The 23,599-nt window shown below is 44.1% G+C and overlaps 6 protein-coding genes across 14 annotated transcripts; 3 read left to right on the plus strand and 3 right to left on the minus strand.

Annotated features, from left to right (window-relative positions):
- The first annotated feature begins 1,027 nt into the window (after nucleotides 1–1,027).
- On the plus strand, nucleotides 1,028–2,607 carry LOC139816695 (uncharacterized). Its single transcript, XM_071784363.1, has 4 exons — nucleotides 1,028–1,252; nucleotides 1,342–1,412; nucleotides 1,501–1,846; nucleotides 1,956–2,607. The coding sequence occupies exons 1-4, from the start codon at nucleotides 1,154–1,156 to the stop codon at nucleotides 2,064–2,066; spliced, it is 627 nt and encodes a 208-aa protein (XP_071640464.1). The 5' UTR covers nucleotides 1,028–1,153; the 3' UTR covers nucleotides 2,067–2,607.
- On the minus strand, nucleotides 2,417–4,602 carry LOC139816694 (hydroxyacylglutathione hydrolase, mitochondrial-like). Of its 5 annotated transcripts, none has more exons than XM_071784361.1 (5): nucleotides 4,461–4,602; nucleotides 3,713–3,822; nucleotides 3,139–3,502; nucleotides 2,947–3,050; nucleotides 2,417–2,880 (listed from the first exon to the last, which is right to left on the minus strand). In XM_071784361.1, exons 2-5 carry the CDS (start codon nucleotides 3,758–3,760, stop codon nucleotides 2,608–2,610), a joined length of 789 nt encoding a protein of 262 aa, XP_071640462.1. In that variant the 5' UTR covers nucleotides 3,761–3,822; nucleotides 4,461–4,602; the 3' UTR covers nucleotides 2,417–2,607. The 5 variants fall into 5 exon arrangements, with proteins under 5 accessions (XP_071640462.1, XP_071640458.1, XP_071640461.1 ...); XM_071784357.1 differs by having other exon boundaries at nucleotides 4,373–4,510; XM_071784360.1 differs by having other exon boundaries at nucleotides 4,343–4,484.
- A 211-nt stretch (nucleotides 4,603–4,813) lies between these two features.
- LOC139816690 (ATP-dependent DNA helicase Q1) lies at nucleotides 4,814–8,187 on the plus strand. Its single transcript, XM_071784350.1, has 2 exons — nucleotides 4,814–4,955; nucleotides 5,259–8,187. Exons 1-2 carry the CDS (start codon nucleotides 4,883–4,885, stop codon nucleotides 6,998–7,000), a joined length of 1,815 nt encoding a protein of 604 aa, XP_071640451.1. The 5' UTR covers nucleotides 4,814–4,882; the 3' UTR covers nucleotides 7,001–8,187.
- Tbc1d16 (TBC1 domain family member 16) lies at nucleotides 7,508–12,813 on the plus strand. The gene is made up of 6 exons (XM_071784349.1): nucleotides 7,508–8,440; nucleotides 8,557–9,446; nucleotides 9,547–9,886; nucleotides 10,037–10,462; nucleotides 10,596–10,889; nucleotides 11,012–12,813. Exons 2-6 carry the CDS (start codon nucleotides 8,618–8,620, stop codon nucleotides 11,394–11,396), a joined length of 2,274 nt encoding a protein of 757 aa, XP_071640450.1. The 5' UTR covers nucleotides 7,508–8,440; nucleotides 8,557–8,617; the 3' UTR covers nucleotides 11,397–12,813.
- On the minus strand, nucleotides 12,799–16,478 carry LOC139816691 (transmembrane protein 104 homolog). Of its 4 annotated transcripts, XM_071784354.1 has the most exons (8): nucleotides 16,145–16,478; nucleotides 15,870–15,991; nucleotides 15,702–15,786; nucleotides 15,133–15,507; nucleotides 14,816–14,993; nucleotides 14,207–14,428; nucleotides 13,800–14,036; nucleotides 12,799–13,661 (listed from the first exon to the last, which is right to left on the minus strand). In XM_071784354.1, exons 1-7 carry the CDS (start codon nucleotides 16,181–16,183, stop codon nucleotides 13,849–13,851), a joined length of 1,209 nt encoding a protein of 402 aa, XP_071640455.1. In that variant the 5' UTR covers nucleotides 16,184–16,478; the 3' UTR covers nucleotides 12,799–13,661; nucleotides 13,800–13,848. The 4 variants fall into 4 exon arrangements, with proteins under 4 accessions (XP_071640455.1, XP_071640454.1, XP_071640453.1 ...); XM_071784353.1 differs by having other exon boundaries at nucleotides 12,799–14,036; XM_071784352.1 differs by having other exon boundaries at nucleotides 13,800–14,428; nucleotides 16,145–16,477.
- A 1,164-nt stretch (nucleotides 16,479–17,642) lies between these two features.
- LOC139816693 (actin related protein 1) lies at nucleotides 17,643–22,405 on the minus strand. Of its 2 annotated transcripts, none has more exons than XM_071784355.1 (2): nucleotides 22,237–22,405; nucleotides 17,643–19,954 (listed from the first exon to the last, which is right to left on the minus strand). In XM_071784355.1, exon 2 carries the CDS (start codon nucleotides 19,933–19,935, stop codon nucleotides 18,805–18,807), a length of 1,131 nt encoding a protein of 376 aa, XP_071640456.1. In that variant the 5' UTR covers nucleotides 19,936–19,954; nucleotides 22,237–22,405; the 3' UTR covers nucleotides 17,643–18,804. The 2 variants fall into 2 exon arrangements, with proteins under 2 accessions (XP_071640456.1, XP_071640457.1); XM_071784356.1 differs by lacking the exon at nucleotides 22,237–22,405 and adding an exon at nucleotides 21,072–21,231.
- Nucleotides 22,406–23,599: the final 1,194 nt, after the last annotated feature.

Below are 23,599 nucleotides of genomic sequence, written 5' to 3' on the forward strand. Positions count from 1 at the left end.
TCTTTCCACGCGATTCACTGGCTGCGTTCTGACGATACTCCGCTAGCCTAGCAATCGTGAGCAATCGCTCGTTTCCTCTCCTTTTAATCCATTGGGTCAAAGGAGAGGAAACGAGCGACTGCTCACGATTGCTAGGCTAGCGGAGTATCGGCAGAACGCAGCCACTCATTCGAAGTAGAAATCGAAACGGAGGCAAGAGACACACGACACGAATTCCAAGGTTATCGTCTCACTGCGACACGCGAGACAACGATCTATTAAAGATTCAGATGTATCGCGCTTCGAATCATTTGTCTCTCATGCACAATTCACTTACCGATCACGGCACATTGCAGAAGACCCGTCAAATCACAGCCAGGAGGAAGCAGGAGGGTGATACGTACGGGCGTTCATTTCGGCCATCCATCCATCCATCCATCCATCCATCAGTCGACACAAGAAGAAACAGAATACAGAATATTCGGCGTACATATTCAGCTTGCAACACACACACCACACACACACACACACACACACACACACACACACACTCTGTAACCGGAGGATTTCTTTTCGTTCGCGAGAACACGAGAAAGAAAAATTACACGAGCGACAACGTCTCGCCGCGACCCGCCACTCGTACCGACGTTCAACGACTAACGTATTACTTCAAATTACTTGCGCGCGCGCCGCGCGACGAGTCGAGCCGGGACTGCCGGGAGCCCCCGAATCCGGCCGAATCACGTTCGGGCTTCAGGCGCCTTCGGCCGCTCTCGCTAGAGTTCCTACGGCGCGGCGGCGTACGGCGCTACGGTGCAGTGCAGCTATATTTTGTAGTAGTAAGAAACAATATGGCGTTAAACCACGTGATTTAGTTAGCCAATCAGATGGTTTCCTTCAATGTGAGTTCTCTAATATCTAGGGACTTTGTCTCAGGCAAAACGCTGATTGGCTGATATATCAACATGGCCAGCCAGCACACCTTTCCTTTATTGCACCATGGCAGGAGCGCCTTGAAATGGTTATTTTCCGCTCTGCATCTCTGCATGCACCATGCACCCAATTATGTGGTGTTTATATTACGGTGTAAAGTGTTTGTAGTTAACTATAACTGGTTTTTCTCTCTTCGTTTCTCTTACGCGCGTGTTTCGTTGTAAATTATTTCATATTTACGATGTCCGATGAGTCCGAATATGATGTGGAGCCAGAAGAGCTTGATATTTACAAGAGAAAATACCAATTACTGTTGGAGAGATGCGAAGTCTTACAACAGGTTAAGTCTCTCCCTTCTGGAACGAAGTCATTATCGACGGTTTTTATTTACTTTTTTCTTCAAACTACATAGTATTCTTTAAACGATAGGAAAATGAAAGATTGGTCTACAGAATCCAGAAAGTAAGGAAGCTCCTTCGACGAACAAGGAAAGAGAAAAAGTTAGTTTCGCAGGCAGGTTAAGTTAGATTAGTTTGTTCAATGGTCAAAGAATCCGCATGTTTTCATCGTCTGTGTTATTGATCGTAGATTCTTGATCGATCGATTGGATCGACATGGAGATCGTTGGCGGGAAGCTCCGATGGGTGTGCTCGAAGAGAACAGTGTGTTTCAAACGACTCCAAAGTCAGAGAAAGGAGGGAAAGGTACCTCTCACAATGCTAAAGAGGAGAAACCCAGAAAAGGAACGAAGAGAAAGGGCACGAAAGCTGATCCAAACGCACCGAAGAGACCCGCTAATCCTTTCTTTCAATTTTGTCAAGAGCAAAGACCTCGTGTGATGGAACGTTTAGCTGGAGAACCGGAGCCTAGTAAACAAGAACTTACTAGGCAACTCGCAACCACTTGGAAGTCTCTCAGCTCTGAGGATAAAAAAGTAAAATTTAACGTTATGTACTTGACTGATATTGACTTTGATATATATTTTGCATTCTCACTTTCCGCTATTGTCAAGTACATTGTTGATACCTTGTATCGCGTTTCAGGTATATTACGACATGTATGAGAGATCCAAGGAGAAATATGTTGCCGAGATGCAAATATATAATAAGAAGACTGAAGATGCGCCATGTCAAATGTCACTAAATATAACGTAATATTTAGCTGTAATGGATATAGATTACGAAGGATTTATCCTTCTTGTGATCAGAGCTTTGTAAGGCTGGCACGATAGTAAAATTAGAGGAACCACTTTTATGGCCGTTTATAGGTAGCCTCGCGTATCTCCTCTCGATTCGCGAGTACGTCTATCGCGAATGTACCAGTAAATACGTATATCGATTGATACAAATAGACAATGTGAGACCAAGAAGTTGAGATAACTTGGAAATTTTGACGCAGTGATAGGGTTGTACAGTATCGTGAACATAAGAGAAGTAAAATTCTAATTGGAATTCAGAAAATTGAATAAGCGACAAATTTTAATGAGAAAAGAATAAGCAAAAAGTCTATGGGTATATATTTTTTTTTATTTAAGGATATAATTATAGGATGCGTTATATTATATCATACGTGCGAGCGTGACAGACGTTCGATATTCATTTAGCCACCTTCTGTATGTTTTACATTTTAAATTCATATCGATATCAGCAATGTAAATACTTGATAAATATAAAAAGGAAGACGTTTTGTCGAGAATCAAGCTTTAAAGTTGTCCTTTTCGCGTCTTAGGTACGACATTGTCTGAACGGGATCATTTTGTTGCGCGTGTTTCATGACGGACGATTCGTGCACTCTCATAAACGGATTTGTCAGCTTTTCGTCTTTAATAGTGCTAGGCACTGTTGGAAGATTATTAGCACGTTGAGTATGGACCAAATCTAATTTTTGTCGAATTGCCAGATTCTCGGGTTCCACGTGTAAGCCGAACTTGAGGTTGTTGGCTGTATATTCGTGTCCGCAATACACCTTCTGCAAGGTATAAACGTTTGAGAACCACGTTGGCCCATTGTAATTTGGCTCGAGTAACCTACCTACCGTCTCTTCAGGTAAAGAGCCTAGAATTTCGACGAGTGCCTTATACATTTGATTTGCGGTACCCTCGAAAAATCTCCCACAGCCTCCAGCGAAGAGCGTATCTCCTTTTAAATGGGTTAAACATCTGTTTATTATATTTAGTATACTTGCTATTTGAGTATTTTCTCTTTGTCATACTCTCTTTAGCTTTACCTGTGAACACGGATGGTGGATGTTCTCCTTCTCCTTCTCCTTCTCCTTCTCCCGTAATGTAGTAACAAACGTGCCCACGCGTATGGCAAGGTGTCGCGAGACACTTGACCGACAGATTGCCAATGTTGAACGTATCGTTGTGCGTAATTTTACAATTAATGGCTTCTATTCTATCATCCCCGCCATATATCGCGAGATCAGCGAAGCTTTTCGATAGTTTAGCATTTCCTCCAGCATGATCCCAATGATGATGAGTAGTTAAAACCTTTGTCAGTTTGACATCATTTTGTCGAACGGCTGTAATTACGGCTTCTGGATCGACAGGATCTACGACGGCAGCCTCCTTCGTTGCTTCATCGATAATCTTACACAAAGTTCCAAACAAAAATTATAACAATATTAAAGGAGGAAGTAAGAGAAAGGTATTTTTCAAACATTTTTTAGAGTTATACATCTTGCCTGCGTAAGATACAGGAGGTGATGTATAAAGAATTGTGTATATACATTTCTCGACATTATTCAGGCTGGTTGGATGATCGTAGGAACGTTTTAAGATAAACAGCAGCATACGTACCAAGTACATATAATTGTCTTGAAGCGCTGGTAATATTTGTACTTTCATGTTGGAATGATCCACCGTTGCGCTTAGACTGTGCGATCTGCCGTTGAAAGAAACGCTCTTTGCTGAAACGTTTAAAGAAAAGTACAAAGTGTAACTTAAATATGTAAGTAGTATTAGTATATATCAATTATACGCGCGATTCTTTTGAACGGCAAGCGTGATTTATCTACATTCTACAACGTGCTCTAGTAAGTGTGAAAATATTAATATTAATGATTAAGATGTAGAATGAGAAATAAGTGGTAGAGATAGATAAATTAAAGAAATCAACGATGTATAACGCGGCGATGTAAGGCTGGAGTAACCACTGGTGGCGAGAATGACACAGCGATAGATAGAGAGAGCTATGAATGATAGCGCGATATAACAAGATAATAACGATATATTGCGAACGGACAAATGTATAAAACGTACCCCTGAAATACATAGACGTGAGTTTATTCTCGAGCCATGTTGGGCACACACGTAGTGCAACTTGACGAAACATGATGACAAAAGCAAAAATAAGAAAAAACTCTGTGTTTCATTTATTTTGTGCATACAAAGCTTCTCGCCCCTCGCTAATTGCTATTTTCTACTTGCCTGCTGACATATCTATGTATAACAACTAACCAGTCCTGACAAGATATATCGTGGAAGAATAGAGAGAGTCGTGCGCGATGGAGCTGATAAAAAACAGCTGATCATTCCCCATACTCACTACCTAGCAGCCGCCTTGTTGTCGATCGGTCGATACGTATACATATGTATGTAGTACAGCTGATAACAGCCAGCACCTATGCGCTAAATACTATCCCACCAACCAAGGTATCATCGGATGCGTGTTGCGGTAGTTATCACTGTTATCAGTTTACAGTTGGAGGGTAGGTACTACATACAAACGGGCACGCCGCACGAGACCGGTGCAGGCCAATGATCGCGTAGTTAGGTTTGTAGGTTAGGATCTCACACACGTGTAACGTAAAAATATGTATACATACATACGATACATCATATACACCTATCATAGCCAAGCTATACTTAATAATAATCGTTTCATGTTCACAAATACAGTTGTGCCTTCACGATTCATTATATTTCGTAATTCTCGATATTCAACGGGAGGAGATATAATCGATCGAAATGTCTAATAGCGACACGACAAGAGACATGATTATTACGCTGGACGACGAGGAATGCGAGAATGAATGTCAAGGTTGGTTCTATATAATATATCGTAGATATTGTAACAATTGTAAAATTTCATTCTCCATTCTTTACTTTTGCAATTTGCAAGAGAAGAACGTACTAAACTCATTGCGGTCACGAGTATGGAAAAACGTTGTTAATTAATTTAATTCAATCTCGAGACTCGCGACTCGCCTGGATCGGCAGGCAGGATAAGTACTGCCACTTTCTAGCGGTAGTTTCAGCAAAATAGAGTATAGAGTCGTTTATTTAGCTTAATTTTTTGTCAATGAGAATTACGAGTACTAAGAACTTGTCGGAAAAATTTCAGCTACGGAGGACGACGAGATAGCTGCCATTGATTACGAGCTACAACAAGTTGAGAACGAGCTGCAGAAGTTGCAAGATCGTAAAAAGTTGTTGACGCAACGCAAAGACAAGTTGCGGGACGATGCTCTTTTAAAGAAAAGTTTTTCTCTGTCTAAGAGAAATTGGGGCAATGAAGACTTTGCTTGGTCCGCAAGGCTCGCGAAAGCGTTAAAGGACGTATTCGAGATAGAGAAACTACGAGAGTTGCAGTTACCGACTATGAACGCGATCATGTCCAAGGAAGATGTTATATTGATCATGCCTACGGGCGGTGGTAAGAGTTTATGTTACCAATTGCCGGCTGTGATCAGTAAAGGTGTAACAGTGGTTGTTTCACCATTGATATCTTTGATGGAGGATCAGCTGCACGGATTGCGTAAACTCGATATAAAGGCCAACATGCTGTGCGCAAAGGCTGATAAGGAGAGCGTCAAGACGATTATGACGGCCCTGGTGGATAAAAGCTCCCCTCTCAAACTGATTTACGTGACGCCGGAATACATGGCCAAGTCCAATCGCTTCATGAGCAAGCTGCAAAAAGCATACGAATTGGGGCATCTAGAACGGTTTGCGATCGACGAGGTACATTGTTGCAGTCAGTGGGGTCACGATTTCAGGCCCGACTACAAGTTTTTGGGAGTACTAAAATCCATGTTCCCAGGAATACCGATTCTAGGTCTCACCGCGACGGCTCCGGCTAAGATCATTGTAGACGTGCAGAAAATGCTGGACATCAGTGGTTGTCTAGTTTTACGAGCCTCGTTCAATAGGCCCAATCTATATTACGAGGTTCGTCGCAAACCGGCGGACAAAGAGGCGTGCCTCGCGATGATAGAGAATCTGTTGAAGAATCGATTTAGCGGCAAGTCAGGTATAATTTACACGACTACGATTAAAGATGCGGAACAATTGACGACCGATTTGAGAGACAGAGGTATCAAAGTCGGATGCTACCACGCGATGCTCGAAGCCGACTACCGGTCAGAAGTCTATTCGAAATGGATGTCGGGCAAGTATCAAGCGGTAGTCGCCACTATCGCTTTCGGATTGGGCATCGACAAGCCGGACGTGCGATTCGTGATTCATCATTGCGTTTCAAAGTCGATGGAGAATTTTTATCAAGAAAGTGGTCGAGCGGGAAGAGATGGCAAGAAGTCGGTGTGTCTCGTGCTCTATAGATTAGCGGACGTATTTAAATTGAGTACCATGGTATTTCAAGATAAAGTCGGGCTGCAGAACTTGTACAAGGTAGTGGCGTATTGCTTGGATCAAACGTCCTGTAGACGGAGTTTAATAGCGACGCACTTTGAAGAAAATTGGAAAGAAGACGACTGCGCCGAGATGTGTGATCATTGTAGAAAACCTAACGTTAGAAAGCAGATGGACATAGTGCGATATTGCAGACACGTGTATCAAATTATGACTAAAGCCGTGCAAAACCAAGTACGATTAACCGCATTGAAGCTCATAGACGCTTGGTACGGTAAAGGCGCCTCGTCGTTACGAGTATCTAACGTGCCCGTGCCAAACTTTGCGAGAGAAACCGCGGAAGCTATCGTAGGGCATTTGCTGATAAACGGTTATCTGCAAGAGGACTTTCATTTTTCAGCATATTCTACGATATCGTATCTTAAACGCGGACCTAAGTCAGGACTGGTTCTTAGCAACGATCACAAGATACTCTTTAACTATGAACTTTGCTAATTTTGCCAATCGTTGTAGGCGTTGCAGCATACAGCATGGAAACGATGGATCACGGGTGGTTGTTTTTCCATGATACGTTTGGTATATATTTTCTCTCTTTCTCCTCCCCCCCCCCCTCCCTCCCGTTCCCTCTCTTTCTTTCTCTCTTTCGAACAAGTGTTGACACAAAACTATATCGTGCATTTACATTACTTGAAAAATTACATTATAAATACATCAAACCAATAAAATTTACGTAATTAAAAAATTTTCTGAATTAATGAAATAAAATGATTGAGATTCGTTATAATTCTACAATTGATGTGACTTGATAGATTAGCTTTGAATTAAAAAAAGAGAGAGAGAGAGAAAGAAGTTATATGTATATGGGAGAAAAGTTATCTCGATCAAAGATGAATAAACGCGAAACACGTGTGATGTGCACAGTTTTGTGCGTTACGGTATTAATTATGAAAACGGTGAAGAATCGATAAAAATGGCCTATGAGGCTTATGAGAGAGAAATGTAGCGAAATGTCAGCGGGTCGAGTAGTAGGAGGGGCGGTAGGTTCCACGATCAAACACAAGTATTGATCTAGGATAAGGAGGATACCCCCCCGCGTTTCTCGTATACATCCGTTGCTGAGCTAAGCTCTTTGTTCCCATCGTCGTATAATCAGATGTGTATGCATGTTGGAAGATCAAGCCGAAATGGAAAACTTGTAGAGAAGCAAGTAAATCTGCGTCTGCAGATTTTAGCGGATTTCATCGACATCGACGTACTTGCGCGGTAGCGGCCAAGCCAAGCGGCGCCGACGGCGACGGCGACGGCGACGGCGCTCGCGCACTAAGCAGTGACGCTTGAACATCAGCGATTTAGAAGCAGAGACGTTGATTGCTGGTGCGGATGATCTCAATTTTACTTATGCAGCACGAGAAAATGTTTCAGCGGTACTAATTCGATCGAGATATCGGGAGTTTTCGAGAATACCCATCCCCTTCGGTGAAGAATGGCAAAGTCTTACGATTCGGGGCCGAAGTACACGGCTACGTTATCGTAGAATAGAATTCAGAACTCGGCAACGGGATGCGCACGTTACCACGATGCAAATACGCATTGTCGACGTTCCCCCGTATGTAATGAGGCTAATCGAGGCGATAACGCCGTCGCGTGCGTAAGTATAAGCACGCGTGTATCGCTACGCGGAAGGCGGAAGGAGCAGAAAGGAGACTACAAGTCGGTTCATCGTGGACTCTCTGAGGCGAGTCCATCCGAGAGATCCGGTGCTTTTTATTCGATTATGCTCACCCTCCGTCCTACGTTCATCGCCGCGTGGCTCCGTTCGATTGCAACGTCGATATGGCCCGCGATTTCAGAATCTCGTGAACGAGGATAGCCCGGCCGGACCGGACTCCGGACTGTCTGGAACTCTAGCAGAGGCAAAAGAGTCGAATCTCGCGAGTAAGTGTAAATAACTAAATTTTACTAAATTTTAACCAACACTTGGGTTTTTCAGAATACAAAATTCATCAACTGAGAGCGTTTTTCTTGCTCACGTGTCTCTTTTTTTTTTACAGCAAAAACTAACGGCGTAACGGAGTAATTGTCAGTAATCTCTCGACGACGTCGACAACGACGATGCCTCTCCCAAACATTTTGAGAAAAGCGAGCAGCTACATTCTTGGCGAATGCGGCCAAGACAACCGTCGCGTCATTTATCAGGACGGTGAGGCATTGTTCTGCAAAAACAACGTCTGCGTGCACCCTCCTACGTTAATGAGACAGCACGCCGACGTGGTGCATCATCCTGGATATATGACTATAACTTGCAAGCTGAACAAAAATTCGAATTTGCCGACTTTGCACCTAAGTTGGATACCCAACAGCACATTGCGCAAGCATCCCACCGCGTTGGAGAATCTGAGTGCCAGGAACGCTACCGCGCATCGTGACGACGATCCAATCTCTCCGCGTTCCCGAATCTCCGACAAGACACGCTGCGGCGATTCCCTCAACGTTTCGGACGTGAGACACGAGCTGGAGAATGAAAATGAGAACGAGAATGAAAATGAAAACGACGGCGAGAACGATAACGGAAATGGAAAACTAGATGTGTGCTTGGAGGCGAAGGAGCCCGTCGACTGCGGAGACTGTGAACGCGTCTGCTCCGGTTCCGGCTACCGTTACGGCTATAATTTTCTACGCCGTCGAGACCCAGGCACGATTGGTCACGACGATGAAAATGCCAAGACTGTCGAGACCGAGACCGAGACCGAGATCGAGGCCGAGAAACGTCCGAATCCGGCGTCAGTAGGTTCGAGCAATGAGAAGGAGCGGGACTTTAACAACGACGCCAGGAGCATCGACGAGGAGCCACGCTTCTCGCTTCGCGACGATACGAGCGTCAAGAGTCGCAGCTTGTCGTTAACGTCGACGTGTAGCTTGTCAATCTCGGTACCTACCGACAGTACGTAGAAACGATTTTTGAATATAACTCGGCCATCAGCCGACCCATATTCGCGTATGATTAATGATACTAGGCAATGACGTTGTTATTTGTATTGTAGCGGAAGAAATGCCATCGTGGATGAGGTCTCCGGAGCTCTTAGCGCTACAGCACAATCTTGTCTTTCCCGAGAGCGCGACCGCGTCACCAGTGACGCTACGTAGAGCGCATCGATGTAGAAGATTCTCGGTGGATCTCAGCGAGATGCGATCCTTGAGGCTGTTTTTCGCCGATCCTGCTTGCACCTGCGGTCAGCTGGTCGTGGCGAGCAGAGAGAGCCAGTACAAGATCTTGCATTTCCATCACGGCGGCTTAGATCGGCTAGCCGCCACTCTACATCAATGGCATCAATTGCTTTATCCGCGTTTAAGCACGGATACGGAGGAGACTCTGCCGTACAGGTCAGGCATAATTAGATCTGGATAAATTGCATAAAATACAAAAAATTGCATCGCGCATTTTCGCTTTCTCTGTCGCATAACGATTTATGTCGTGATATTTACGTCGCGTTGCGATACAACCGTGACGCGTATATGTTGTACGTTGCGCAGGCATTTTATGGTATGCCGGCCGGAAGTAAGCCGGGACGAGTTGCATCCCGAGGAAGGTCAAGTGCCGATGATCACGTCGTTAGCTTGGAAAGATTTGTTGAATGAACGGGGCCAGGTGGAGGATGACCTTGCTCTTCGTAAGGGAATATTTTTCGGGGGTTTGGAACCGGCACTACGAAAGATCGTTTGGCCCTTCCTATTGCACTGTTATTCTTATCAAAGCACGTACGACGATAGAGAGCAGATCGACGCCATTAGGCGGCAAGAGTACGAGGAGATACAGAAGCGCAGACTGAGTATGAATCCGGAGCAAGCCGAGCATTTCTGGCGAAACGTGGTGTGCATAGTGGAGAAAGATGTTGTCCGCACGGATAGAGCTAACCCGTATTACGCCGGTGAGGGTAATCCCAACGTCGAAGTAATGAAGTGAGTATCGAGACGAGTTGCTCCAGAGTGCCTCTCTCTTCCCCTATCCCCGAATTTACAATATTGCGTGGATCGTATCACGTGTGTCATTACTTATTGTCATTTTCTCCTTTTCTCCCGTTTTTTCACGCAGGAACATTTTACTCAACTACGCGGTATACAATTGCCGCTTGGGTTACACTCAAGGAATGTCCGATCTCCTAGCTCCATTACTAGCCGAACTCAACTCTGAAATCGAGGCCTTCTGGTGTTTCGCGGGTTTGATGCAAAGATCGGTAGCCGTGTGCACTCCGACCGATACAGATATGGACAGAAATCTCTGTTATCTTCGAGAATTAGTAAGAATTATGGTACCAGATTTTTATGCGCATCTTCAAAATCACGCGGATGCCTTGGAACTTTTATTTTGTCATCGGTGGATACTCTTGTACGTAGTCGTACAACTGTGTGTGCACACACATACAATATATGCGTAACAGCAGAAACTACACTTGTAGACTTCATATAGCTTTATATATATATATATAGCTTACTTTTCTCTTGTTGCAGATGCTTGAAAAGAGAATTTCCGACCGAGACAGCGTTACTCATGTGGGAAGCCTGCTGGGTCAATTACTTAACAGATCATTTCCACTTATTTCTTTGCCTCGCTATAATGTGCGTTTACGCGGACGACGTAATCGCCCAAGATCTCCGAACGGACGAAATGTTGTTGCATTTCAGTTCATTGGCCATGTACATGGACGGAAACGTTATACTTCGAAAGGCACGTGGCCTGCTTCATCATTTCCGTCAGCTTGTGCGCTTACCTTGCACATTGGCCGGACTATGCCGACAATGTGGTCCAGGAATGTGGGACAGCGCGCACGATCCGGTAATAGAGTGCGTGGGTCACGAGGATACACACTGTCCTTATTTAAATAATTACGAGTAACCTAGTCTAATTTGTAGAAAGAAGGGAGGGGAGAGAAAAAGAGAGAGAGAGAGCTCATCAGTATTACTTGACATACGAATTAACTCGTTTCGTCGAATTGTTAGATTAAATAAGTCTTTGATCTCTTTACACGGATTTTTTCACAATAAACTCTGATCAACAGTCTATGAAGGATTTCCTGCAAAAATTAACATTTACAAAATGTATCGAGTCTAGTCATTATGCTCTCTGAGATCTACATGCGATTAAATTCGGTTGTTACACATGCGACGATACGTGATATGCATCTTTGTTCTTGTATAAGCTATTCGAGCACTTTTTCAATTGACCAAAAAGAAAAAGTGAGACAAGAATATATCGCTCGTGTTAATTACCTATGTTATACGTTACACATTGTTATCTCGTGATTTAAGCTAATGCCGAGACACGAAGACATATCTCAAAATCTAATTTCAAATCAAGTTCACTGTCAGTTAAAAAGTAAATTTACGAGACTTTGACAACGTTGTATATCAACAGATAAACATCTGGAGTATTCGCAATGTTAAAGACTGACGAATGAAAGAAAAGGATAATTATAATAGTACAAGCTAATGTTCGAATGTACCCAGTGTTGGAGTAGGGAGATGTGTGTCATCTAATCTCACTGCGATACCTACCAGCTTGCAATCTAGTAGGGAGCTCGAAAGCAAAAAGAGAAATCCGCTAGAAAGCAAAAAGAGAAATCAAATCGTACAAGTGCACGAAAATGCTATTTATTGTAAATATGTACCCGAATCGTGCAGGGTATAAATCAATAACATGTATTCTCACTCCAAAGTGTTCACTTACGTTCGTACACATACGACACATTCTCGTACGCGTATGAGGTAATTCCACATACGTAAAAAACAGCAAGAACAGTACAACTTTTTTAAATTTTCTTTTACAGTGATTGCAACGCGCCAAATTTTTGTTTTTATTACTGAAAATTGATCAAACATGTAATTTTTTACCAAGTGCACAATTACAACTTCACCGAGCAATTCTAAATGAATAAGAGTATCGAGATTCATCCTTTGTTTATTTTAATAATATTACTGTAATCCGTTGTCACACAGATATACGTAAAAATAACATTGCTTCATAATATTCAAGATTTTACAGATACTGTGCCTATGTAACAAGGGCAATGTAATGTATTCCACGCTAATTTACTCGATCAGGGACATTAAATTTTGTCGAAAATAGCTTTTATCGCGCTTTAATCGTGCTATCTGGTATCGTTGAAATCTTGAAGAGAAATATATCTGTGTTAAGGTCTGTGCTACGCAGATCTCGATTTCAAATAAATGTAAGAATGTAGAAATGCGCGCGCGTGTGCGTGTGTGTGTGCGTATTGGTGCGAATAAATCGATAGAGAGACTTGTATAATCAACTATTTATTATTATCCGTTTTAATTGCTTTTGGAATATATACATATAACACCCGCAATATTCTTCATTGTACACTACACTTGCACAGGTACACAGATGTGGCGGACATGCTGCAAATACCTTTTTGGCAGTTTCATACGTATCTTGTACAAAAATATAATCTTAAAAAAAAAAAAACATCGTAATATCATACCTTTGCTATCGTCGCTACCACACATTATTTTATTATAAATACACAAACATGAGGGATTACCCTAACGTATAAAAAAAAAAGTTTAAATATAAAGACGCAGTTCGTTAGTATAGAATCTCCATACGATAAAGAAATCACGCATATCTGTCCCGGCGACTCCCGGGACGACTCTACAAAAGTAAAATATATGTACGTATAAAGATAAACATTTTTTTTCTACAGATCTCTACATTGCTATATCCCCAATATTAAACTTATTCGATATTTGACTTTTACCGAAGTATTGTCGGTTTGTCACACGTACGTATGAGTGTATCCTGCCACAAATAACGATCACCTTACACCTTACACTTATCGGTATCTCATGTTGGGGAAGATTCCACAGGCTCACGAATCAGTCACGTTACAGTACAGCATCATCGCTCTCATCCCGTGCTTATTTAGTCGTCGTTATTCGGTTCGCGTGCGGGGTTCAATACCCCGATACAATCGATAATATCGATCGACCAATTGCTGCTTTAATAATTCTGCGTGATTCTGCGGTCCATTCACTGATCCATACATCGTTTTGCTGTTGATAAGTTTTGTAACGTATCAATGAAGATACATAGTGTCGCCTTTCATAAACATCCTGCATATTTTGTCTCTGATAGAGCCTACAGTACAAAAATCAAAATCTCTTTCGATTACGATATAAATATATAATTTTCATTTTGTTATTGACTGATCCAAGATTGCAAATGCACTTGTATGAAATTGACCGACACTAAAATCATACAAGTAATAGCCCATACCACAACGAAAGTTAACCAACACCTGCCCGAGAAGGGACTTGCGAATTTATTAATAACCCCGAGGCCGATGACCTTGTTGGTCTTTTTCCTGGCGTAATAAACCAGGAACGTAGGTATTAAATACTGTATTCCTGCTCCAGCGTACGAGCCTGTGATACCAACTAATATCGATAGATCTTTGGTAGTCATCGCGATCAGGTACGGCGGTACTACTGCCAAGATGGGGAAGACGAGTTTCTGAAGACATAAAGTGTAAAATGTATCCTCTTTTAAAAAAAGTGATTGCAAATTATTTCGGAGGGTAATCGCTATAATGGGAAAACTGGTACTCAGAGTAAATACTGGGAAAAGTGCTAGGAAATATTCCATAAGGAGCATAAAAATATTGTCACTCTTGGAACAATCACCCAAACCGCGTGGTCCGAAATCCAAGGTATAAAGATCATCCAAACGCTCAAAGGCAAAGATGCCAGTTAGAGCCAATAATAAATAAAAGAGAGCGATTAGGGTGTAATCGAGAGCTAGAAATCGATTTAGTTTAGACTTGTTCGCTATTGGCGCTACCAAAGCCGGTAATGAATGATGACACATGAAGGAGTAAACGCCAGCACCGAAAAGACTGGGAATCCCTAAAATGGAGATTAACAGTATTACTTGACTTATTCGCAATTGTAATTTATTATAATCTAATGGCATTAATCTACATTGCTCAAAAGAATTAAGGGATCACCCGGATCACTTTTTGTCAGTAAATTTTTGCCAATTTTTAAACTGTGATTATATACTTTTGAGTATTAACCTGAATGAAAATTGAATAAAAGCACTTTATAGTAGAGAGTTTGCCCTGTAAAACCTTTTTCTTAAACTTTTTTTACGTTAATTATTCGCTGAGTAATTACAGTTAAAAAAATAGGCAATAATTTACTGACAAAAGGTGATGCCCTAAATTTTTTTAGCAGTGTATTTAGCAATCATGTAAATAAACGATGTATTCATTAGTCAATCTTATAGCTTACCGGCTAAACTCGCGACAGGTGGATCGCCACGAGCGCCGTGCACAAAGAGATTTTTTAAAGCGTACACGATCATTATAGTGAATGCGAGCCATCGCATTACAGAAGTCAGTAGTTGAAGATACTTGGTCTTTTGGACGTTGAAAAATACAAACGGGCCCAATAATAATACAAACATGGTCTGAAAATAGAAACAGCGCAACAATCAATATCACTAATAGTCACTTTGACGCTTTACTCTCGCAAAATTGAAAGTGCCAAAATATGTGCGTGTGTGAATATTAAAAGCAGTGAAATTTTTCTACAAACCAGAGACGTACCAGGAATATTCTATATGCATCCAGTCGATTAAACGCAGGACCTTCCCAGCAAAGCTCAGTATCTGGTATAGTGTCGTTGCACGTAAGATTTTTTGGCAAATAAGTGCAGGCGACATCGGCTATTGACTTTGCGACCGCTGCACCGTAAATGCTTAAATCTCCATACAGATATATGGCGAAACACAAGTAGAATAGGGTAGTGCCAAATCTATTGAAAAAAATGGATGCCATCTGGCCCATCTCTATTTTATCCCGAATCACATAATATCTACAAGTCATATCCAAACGATCTGGACTAGTCGAGAGAGAAGCTACCAACGGAGTGTCCTCCGAATCTGAATTGGAAGGACCAGATTCACCTACTGTCCGTAAGACCTGAAAAGTATTTCAATTTGCAGTATTACAAGGTGATGCTGCGCCATGCACATATTGCCAATCAAATGTGTCTTTAGCTATCGTTACCTTGCCATTACCTTTACCTGCATCTTTCTAAAATTGTCTCTGTAGAACGCTCGTCAAACGACTGTCTTTTATAGAAAGCTAGCAAGTAAAAGAAGGAAAACACTTACTCGTTTTCGATGCTGGATATGCCTCCACGTAACAATAGCATTGGCAGATGCCATTGCTTCTATGACAAATGTAACCGTGATGAAACTATACGAAAGAAGAAATTCAGAGGCGTGAGACGAAACAACTTTGGATGTAAACGATGGAAAAAGTTGCTCCTGCGTATGTACCTGATAAACGCTAACACTAAAATAACGCTTAATCCAAGTGCCCATCCTGCTCGACTGAATACAGCGGGTAAAGTCAAAGCGCCTGTTCCAACGATGAGATTGAAGACGTACACGAGCCCGACCTACGATGGAGATGAGATCCCTTTGAACGAACCATCAAATCCACTGTTTACTTACGTTAGGTTAACTGAGGTTATGGTCGATAAATTGGCGAGCTGTCAATCGCGAAACGGAGCACGGAGACGATTCAAGCCCGACTTTTCCTTAATCCTTACCCATGTTGGATACTGATCGCCAACGTTCTGTTCGGGCATCTCTCTCGAGTCGAGCCAGCTCTAAACTCTAAACTCGCAGAACGTATCTGATTGCGATTTTAGAGGGTGTTGCGTCGCGTCACTCGCGTCGCGTCGCCTCTCGTCTCGTCTCCTCTCTCTCACAGTCACACGTGCGAATGCGAATCGCACGGACAAACGGAAAAAAAGGATAATCACCGATTGAACGTTTCATACTTTTGCGTTGACGATGACGACGATGACGCGACTGTAAAGCCCGGTGAACCCGGTCTACATAATTCGCAGTTCGCGAAACGCAAGACACGCACAGTCACATGTCAATCTAACCTCTCTGTGTATAGAGGTTATATTGACATGTGTGCGTGTATCTTGCGTTTCGCGAACTGCGAGTAGGCCGGGCTTGACACGAAAATGCTGACATGCGGCACCCACATGCTTCATTCCCCAAATCAATCAAATAAATAATAAATATATATGTATGTGCGTATAGTATGCGCTTAACAAGAGAATTTTCTCCCTTTCAAACTTTCAACTGAGTTCAGTTGAAAATTTTCATCATCGAGTTTTCGTTGCGGAGCAAGCACGGAGCACCAATCATCGAAATATCCGATGGCAGAATAAAAGACACGTCGTTAACGAACGACGTTGCTAAATTGACCGATCGTGACACGCCTGTATTTTCGCTTAAATGATCGATAATCGTTGATATAATTGAATAATCATATTCCAATTTAAATTTTCACTACTTTCAAGAGACGAAAAAACCATGCTGCACCTGATGATGGAACAAGCTTATTGTTAGATCTCGACTCGCGATTATTTTATTCCATTATTTTTAGTTTTTCATTATTCCCTCGTTTCTTTTCCGTGAAACTGTAAGCTACAGTCTTTCACTTAATCTATTATATCTATATGTATATATAACTTTTTACACTTTTGTCTCTTTCCGTTTTTTATTAAATAATTCTGAAACTCGGAATTTCAAATTTATATAAACAGGCAAGGTTCTTTACAGGCTCGCTTAATATAATTTGTTATAAGGTGTCTCAATCTCCCCAATTTGTGATCTTTCTTTAGCAAAAATATCAATGTTCAGATAACTTTCGAGTTATAAGCGATCAAAAAAGGGAAAAAGAACTTTTTCTAAGCAAACTGATAGTGAGCTTCGATAATTCCAAGTATACATACAATACCACGGTCTTCCGACAGTTCAGAGGAAGAGAGAATAAAATTTCAATTTGCATTACACCATCACAAGAATGTATACATGCATATATATGTATATGTGTGTGCGCGCGTGTATATCAATATGAAAAATGTGCAAAGAGCAACATATTGAACGAGGAAAAGATAATACGAGGATACGGGAGTTTATATAATTAGCAGTCAATATATATACTAGTTTCAAAGGGTCGAAATGTCTAAGAGAGTGAGGACGAACGGGGAAAAATTCAAAAGAGACACAAATCACAATCACATGTGTTTTTCAGACTTTTATTTTATAATCCCATAAGTCTAAAGTAGTCTTTAAGATGTGTACGTGTGTGTGAATGTCTTGCGCAATACAATGGGAATAAATTATAATACTTTGGCTACGCTTACGGGGTCGAAACCGTGGTGCCTTTTTTCCGTTTGTTTGAGCGAACGTTGGTAAGACCTTTCCGGATCAGCGGTTTACCCCATCGTGTAAAAAAAAAAGAAAAAAGAAAAAGAAAGAAGACAAAAGCCATATTTTTTCCCTCAACGATAGGCAAATTATAATAGAAAACAGGTAAGAAGTCGGAGGCTTGTCTCTCTGCGCGGAATGACGTACAACGTATGTTGAGCTTTGACGCAAGCATCTCTTAAAAACATCACACATTGATCGGAATGCATCGACGTTGATTGCCATCGTGTGTCCGTCGTCTCTGTCCGCGGGAAGAGTAACCGACGATCTTTCCCGCGAAACAAAAACCTCGGAGTTATCCGCGTAACCGTTTCTTGCTCGAATTCTTGAAGAAAAGTGGCAATCGAGGTTTACGCGTACGACGTTTACGGGGGAGTGACGAGTCTAACGGAAAAGAAGCGTTCTGCTCTCGCATCGAGAGAAGGATGTGTCTCGCGAGGAATGTTTAGCTACGTGCTACCGACTTGCTAGACACAAAGTTGTTGAAATATATTATACAAAGGACTCGATATAAGACAAGGTAGAAAAAGGTATTTGGGAATCGGGGCACAATGTTTAAGATCGTTATATCGAATCGATGAAAAACGATGGAAAATGATCGCGTTTAAACGAGCAAGAACGAGCCGTCGATTTATATTGGGTTGCCGCCGAGACCGAGGAACAATCGCGGGAGAAGGGCGAGATACATCGTAAGCTCCTCTCCCTCCCTCCCCCCCCTCTCTCACTCACTCTCTCTCCTCTCGTTTAATCGGACGCGTTTACCTCACTCGCGTATCTTAAACACGTACATCCGAATTGAAAGAAGCTACCTTTGGCCCCGGAGAAACCAAAGGACAATCGTCGCGGAAGTTGATGTTACGTCCGCCTGCGAAACGAGACAAAAGCCTCTCTCTTTCTCTCTCTCTCTGTCTCTCTCTCTCTCATTTCTCAAAGTCTCAGGGATCGGGGAATGATAATATTGCGATCGAGAACGCATTTAGAAGCACTTCCTGTGGACGATGGAGGGTCCGGACTCGTCGTACTCCTGCTTCGAGATCCACATCTGTTGGAAAGTGGAGAGCGAGGCGAGAATCGATCCACCGATCCATACGGAGTACTTCCTCTCGGGTGGGGCGATAATCTTAATCTTCATGGTAGACGGAGCTAAGGCAGTGATCTCCTTTTGCATCCTATCGGCTATGCCGGGGTACATGGTGGTACCGCCAGACAAAACGGTGTTGGCGTACAGGTCCTTGCGGATGTCGACGTCGCACTTCATGATCGAGTTGTACGTGGTCTCGTGAATGCCGCAAGCTTCCATTCCTAGGAACGAGGGTTGGAAGAGAGCCTCGGGGCAACGGAATCGTTCGTTACCTATGGTGATGACTTGACCGTCGGGAAGCTCGTAGCTCTTCTCCAAACTGGAGGAAGAGGCTGCTGTGGCCATTTCCTGCTCAAAGTCCAGCGCAACGTAGCAAAGTTTCTCCTTGATGTCGCGAACAATTTCTCGTTCGGCCGTGGTCGTGAAGGAATATCCTCTCTCGGTGAGGATCTTCATGAGATAATCGGTCAAGTCGCGGCCGGCCAGATCCAAGCGGAGGATAGCGTGCGGCAGAGCGTATCCCTCGTAGATCGGTACGGTATGGGAGACGCCATCGCCCGAGTCCAACACGATACCGGTGGTACGGCCAGAAGCGTACAGCGACAGGACGGCCTGGATCGCCACGTACATGGCGGGAGTGTTGAACGTCTCGAACATGATCTGTGTCATCTTTTCGCGATTAGCCTTGGGATTCAAGGGTGCCTCGGTGAGAAGAACCGGATGTTCCTCCGGTGCTACTCGCAGCTCGTTATAGAACGTGTGATGCCAGATCTTCTCCATGTCGTCCCAGTTGGTAACGATACCGTGCTCGATCGGGTACTTGAGCGTTAGGATACCTCTCTTGGATTGGGCCTCGTCACCGACGTAAGAATCCTTCTGTCCCATACCAACCATGACACCCTGGTGCCGCGGCCTGCCGACGATCGAGGGGAAGACGGCGCGGGGAGCGTCGTCCCCGGCGAAGCCAGCCTTGCACATACCGGATCCATTGTCGACCACGAGCGCGGCAACTTCTTCGTCGCACATGTTTGCTCTCTTGCGTTATCTGCAAAGGAAAACGTACACGTATAGCGTTACAAGCGTACGGAAGCGAATACCTTTCTTTTTTTTCTCGCGAGTCGTCAGTCATACCTACATCGAATCAATAAAATAACGAACGTCAAATTAAAATACGGCTATAACGTTATACTCTTTGCCCCGTTTTATCGCGCTTCAGAGATATTTCCGACGGTCGAAGAAGCATGCGGCACGTGCAATCTCGGCGTGCATCGCTTTTCGAGAAAGAAAGAAAGAAAAAAAAAAACCCAGAAACTCGTTTTCGTTGAAAGGCTAACGAAAAAGTATATATATATCGAAGAAAGCCGGTGGTCAGTACGAGTAGTACGACTCGCTCTTGAAACACGTTTAAGATGTGGCGTCGAGAGACGCCAATAAAGGTAAGTACGCTTCGTAAAGACCGTATATTACATGAGTTTAATCAGCCGGCAAGCTGCTTTGCTCCGATCGGTCAATCTACAACCTACAACCATTAATCGTAACCCCAACCGGCAACCGAGCCCGCAACTCGTAGCGCGATTACGCCCGGCTTTAAGAATCGAACGTACATACAAGTGTACAGCATAATCAAAATCGACATGGCGAGGCAACAAGCAGATGCGAGAGGCGAGATGCGAGAGCAACGTTATCGTTAATCATCGGGACCGCACCCTGCCCTGTGCCCCACCCTACCGTGCCCCTCCACTCCGCCCTTTCACGGCAGCCGACGCCGACGAGACGAACGGCAAACCACCTGCGTCGTCTCGATCAAACGTGACATTTTTCAAAACTTGAACGTTTAGAAATTTAGAGCCGGTTTCTATCGCTGCATCGAACACGCGTACATCCTTGGATTTTCTTTCACGACGCATTTTTGACGGTGCAGCGACCTACGCGTTATACCACGCGAATCCACGAATAAACGTCTCTTCACATCGAAATACTTTCGAAGCGCTTTAAGCCCACGCGCACCACCCGCGTGAAACGCACATTCACCACGTTTTTGTCGTTTGCACTTGGTACGATATCCGGCAGTATTGTCGTCGCGCGCACTTTCTCGTCGAGCCCTTCCCGTTTCTTCGTTGCGATTAACGTGCTAATCGGCTACACCTTGCGCTTCGACTTACGTTTCGTGTAAAAAAATTCAAGTTATGTACAGAAGTTTCAAGCAGCGACACTGCCGCACCGTCGAACGATCCAGCACCAAACGCAGAGTGTAGTCAACGATCGGCTCGCGGTGTATTATATGAACAGATACGTACGTTGTTCCTCGGCCCCACCGCTCGACAAGTCGACACTCGGCCAACAAGGGTGGGACACCCTCGACCAATCCTAGCTTTCTTTACCATATATGGAAGTACTCTGACACAGAGGGGTTTCCGCAGCTTCCCCCCCCCCCGCCCCGCCCGACTCGACCCGTTGTCTCGTCCCCCCCCCCCCACGTCACTACCTCACTTCACCTCACCTCCTCGCCACGCGTCATCCGGCGCAACGAGCAACGCGGCGCGACGACGAGCCGGTCGGTGACGAGCGCGGAGCAGCGCGGAGCAGCGCGGAGCGATTCCACGTTACGCCTATCGGTGTGAACGCATCCGTTAAATTAATCGTCAAACTCTGCGGATCTCACGATCGAATATGTAAAATCGAGCGCGCGCGAGTCAATCAGTCCGGTCTGCTAATATTCGTTTGACGATTTCACTGGGCTGAGTCATCCTTACCGCGATCTCTTCCGGCGCTTCAATCTCGCGGTGAATCGATCGATTCGATCAAGCACATATGTACAAATATGCGTATAAAATTTTACGTTGCCGAGAGGCAGGAGCGAACATCTGTCGTGAGCGTCGTAGGTTAGTAACGAACGCTACCGCGCGTCGTCGTTGCTATTAATAAGGCATCGCCATTGCCATCGCCATCCTGCCGCGACGCAACCACCTGCCTCGCTGCCTGTGGCGTTATATATGTACCCACGTCTATAACCACTTGACATCGACAACCTGTCGAGTGTTTCGACGTTACGCGACTGCGACCTGCGACTCGTAGACGAGAAAGCCGGCACGAACTAGGAAGCGCGGCGCGGAAGATCTAAGAAAAGAGCGAATCGATTTGACCACGTCGACCACCAGTTTGACCACGCGCTCGTTGCATTCGAAGCGATACTCTCTGCGTTTTCCACGTTAAAACTAAACAACGTTGCGGCACCCACCCACCCGAGAACGCGTCTACGGTTTCCGTTTAAAGAAAAAGTAACGCAGCGATGCGACGTGACCGGCTACCGAAATAGCTGGTACTTACCTCTTTCTTAGCACGCTGTTAAAAACAGTGTTTATGAGCGATCGAATCTCGGATCGGAGGAGAGTGCTGATCGAATATGCCAGGGGCAAGAGAACGAACACCGTGCAGCACCGCGAACGCTGTAAGCTGTGAGCGAGATCGTCCGGCCGAACAAGCGTGAGCCGTGAGCCGGTATCGCGCGCGCCGCTCCGCTCCGCTCCGCGCACGTCACGTCGCGTGGACTCGTCCAAAGGTGTGGTCGGCATGCAACATGCAACGTATGCAACGTCCGACACGTCTGACTCTCTGATATTTTTACCGACTCGACTCTCGACATTTCCTAGACTATATTATCCGAATCTAAAGCATCCCCTTTTGCGTTTATCCTGGCGAGCATGAGATTCGCGATTAGGTACGCGAGAAACGATCGAGTATTCGCTCGACACGCTGTCGCTGTCGCAGTCGCATTCGCATTTCGTATTGATATTCGATCGCGTCTCGGGACATACGGTATACGGTATATACGGTAATACGGTACGTATGAACGTATGTATGTACATACATGCCAATCTACCGTGATACCCCTCGTCGTGCAATCGACTCGTCCATCCAGCTTCTCCCACCGTGCGGCGTCACAGCTCTTGCCATATATGGGCATAAAACGAAAGCAACGCGCCGATTGGTCCGTCGGCCGGCTAGCGGCTAGATTCTCCAAATGCCGTTTGAAATCGTACGATGCGGAGAGCGTGTCTCTTGGAAACATATACTAATACTAGCGTAAAGACTCGCTTTAAGATTAACTGTCGCAGCTACCTGCCTGCGAACTCGTGCGTACATGCGTACATATGTACATATACGAGTACGTGACATTTATACGTATGTTGAGAGGCGATAGTATTCCCTTGAAATATTTCCAAATAGATTATTATAAAAGCGCGTTTAGAGAGAAAGACAAAATAGAATACATTCTCGGTATATCCAGAATAGGGGAAAACTAATCATATTCAGACGCGACGGTCGTGTTATATATCGGCGTTATGCCAGCCGCGCGCAACCAGCCGCGTCTGCCAGAAAGATTTGTTAAATTCGCTACGTGCACGAAGCGCTTTATGGTAGATGATTAATGCAAACGCAAACCGACATAAAATTCAAGCATCGATTCGCGAGAAAGAGAGAAAAGGGCAGCGTTAATGAACCGAGTACGAGTAGCGTAAAAAACGAGAGATGAAAGGTGCTACGTGGCGATGGGCAAAGGTAGATTCAAGTGCAGGATGCGAGATGCGAGTGCGTTGCACTCTTTTGCCACGTCATACGCTCTCTCATCTGTCGGTGTCGATATAATACGGACCGGTTGATATATACGAATTACGGACGAATACAGACC

This window comes from Temnothorax longispinosus, chromosome 7, assembly GCF_030848805.1.
Source record: "Temnothorax longispinosus isolate EJ_2023e chromosome 7, Tlon_JGU_v1, whole genome shotgun sequence".
Taxonomy (NCBI): domain Eukaryota; kingdom Metazoa; phylum Arthropoda; class Insecta; order Hymenoptera; family Formicidae; genus Temnothorax; species Temnothorax longispinosus.

What these genes read in the sequence shown, in the direction of transcription:
- LOC139816695 (XM_071784363.1), top strand. Translation starts at nt 1,154, where the DNA reads ATGTCCGATGAGTCCGAATATGATGTGGAGCCAGAAGAGCTTGATATT. An exon ending in CGAACAAGGAAAGAGAAAAA is followed by an intron (nt 1,413 to 1,500) that starts GTTAGTTTCGCA and finishes TATTGATCGTAG; the next exon opens with ATTCTTGATCGATCGATTGG. An exon ending in TCAGCTCTGAGGATAAAAAA is followed by an intron (nt 1,847 to 1,955) that starts GTAAAATTTAAC and finishes ATCGCGTTTCAG; the next exon opens with GTATATTACGACATGTATGA.
- LOC139816694 (XM_071784357.1), bottom strand. Translation starts at nt 4,454, where the DNA reads ATGGGGAATGATCAGCTGTTTTTTATCAGCTCCATCGCGCACGACTCT. An exon ending in GATATATCTTGTCAGGACTG is followed by an intron (nt 3,823 to 4,372) that starts GTTAGTTGTTAT and finishes TAAACGTTTCAG; the next exon opens with CAAAGAGCGTTTCTTTCAAC. An exon ending in AAGACAATTATATGTACTTG is followed by an intron (nt 3,503 to 3,712) that starts GTACGTATGCTG and finishes ACTTTGTGTAAG; the next exon opens with ATTATCGATGAAGCAACGAA.
- LOC139816690 (XM_071784350.1), top strand. Translation starts at nt 4,883, where the DNA reads ATGTCTAATAGCGACACGACAAGAGACATGATTATTACGCTGGACGAC. An exon ending in ATGCGAGAATGAATGTCAAG is followed by an intron (nt 4,956 to 5,258) that starts GTTGGTTCTATA and finishes GAAAAATTTCAG; the next exon opens with CTACGGAGGACGACGAGATA.
- Tbc1d16 (XM_071784349.1), top strand. Translation starts at nt 8,618, where the DNA reads ATGCCTCTCCCAAACATTTTGAGAAAAGCGAGCAGCTACATTCTTGGC. An exon ending in GAGGAGACTCTGCCGTACAG is followed by an intron (nt 9,887 to 10,036) that starts GTCAGGCATAAT and finishes TACGTTGCGCAG; the next exon opens with GCATTTTATGGTATGCCGGC. An exon ending in TGTCATCGGTGGATACTCTT is followed by an intron (nt 10,890 to 11,011) that starts GTACGTAGTCGT and finishes CTCTTGTTGCAG; the next exon opens with ATGCTTGAAAAGAGAATTTC.
- LOC139816691 (XM_071784351.1), bottom strand. Translation starts at nt 16,183, where the DNA reads ATGCCCGAACAGAACGTTGGCGATCAGTATCCAACATGG. An exon ending in GCGATCAGTATCCAACATGG is followed by an intron (nt 15,992 to 16,144) that starts GTAAGGATTAAG and finishes TCTCCATCGTAG; the next exon opens with GTCGGGCTCGTGTACGTCTT. An exon ending in ATGCATATAGAATATTCCTG is followed by an intron (nt 14,994 to 15,132) that starts GTACGTCTCTGG and finishes TTCTATTTTCAG; the next exon opens with ACCATGTTTGTATTATTATT.
- LOC139816693 (XM_071784355.1), bottom strand. Translation starts at nt 19,935, where the DNA reads ATGTGCGACGAAGAAGTTGCCGCGCTCGTGGTCGACAATGGATCCGGT.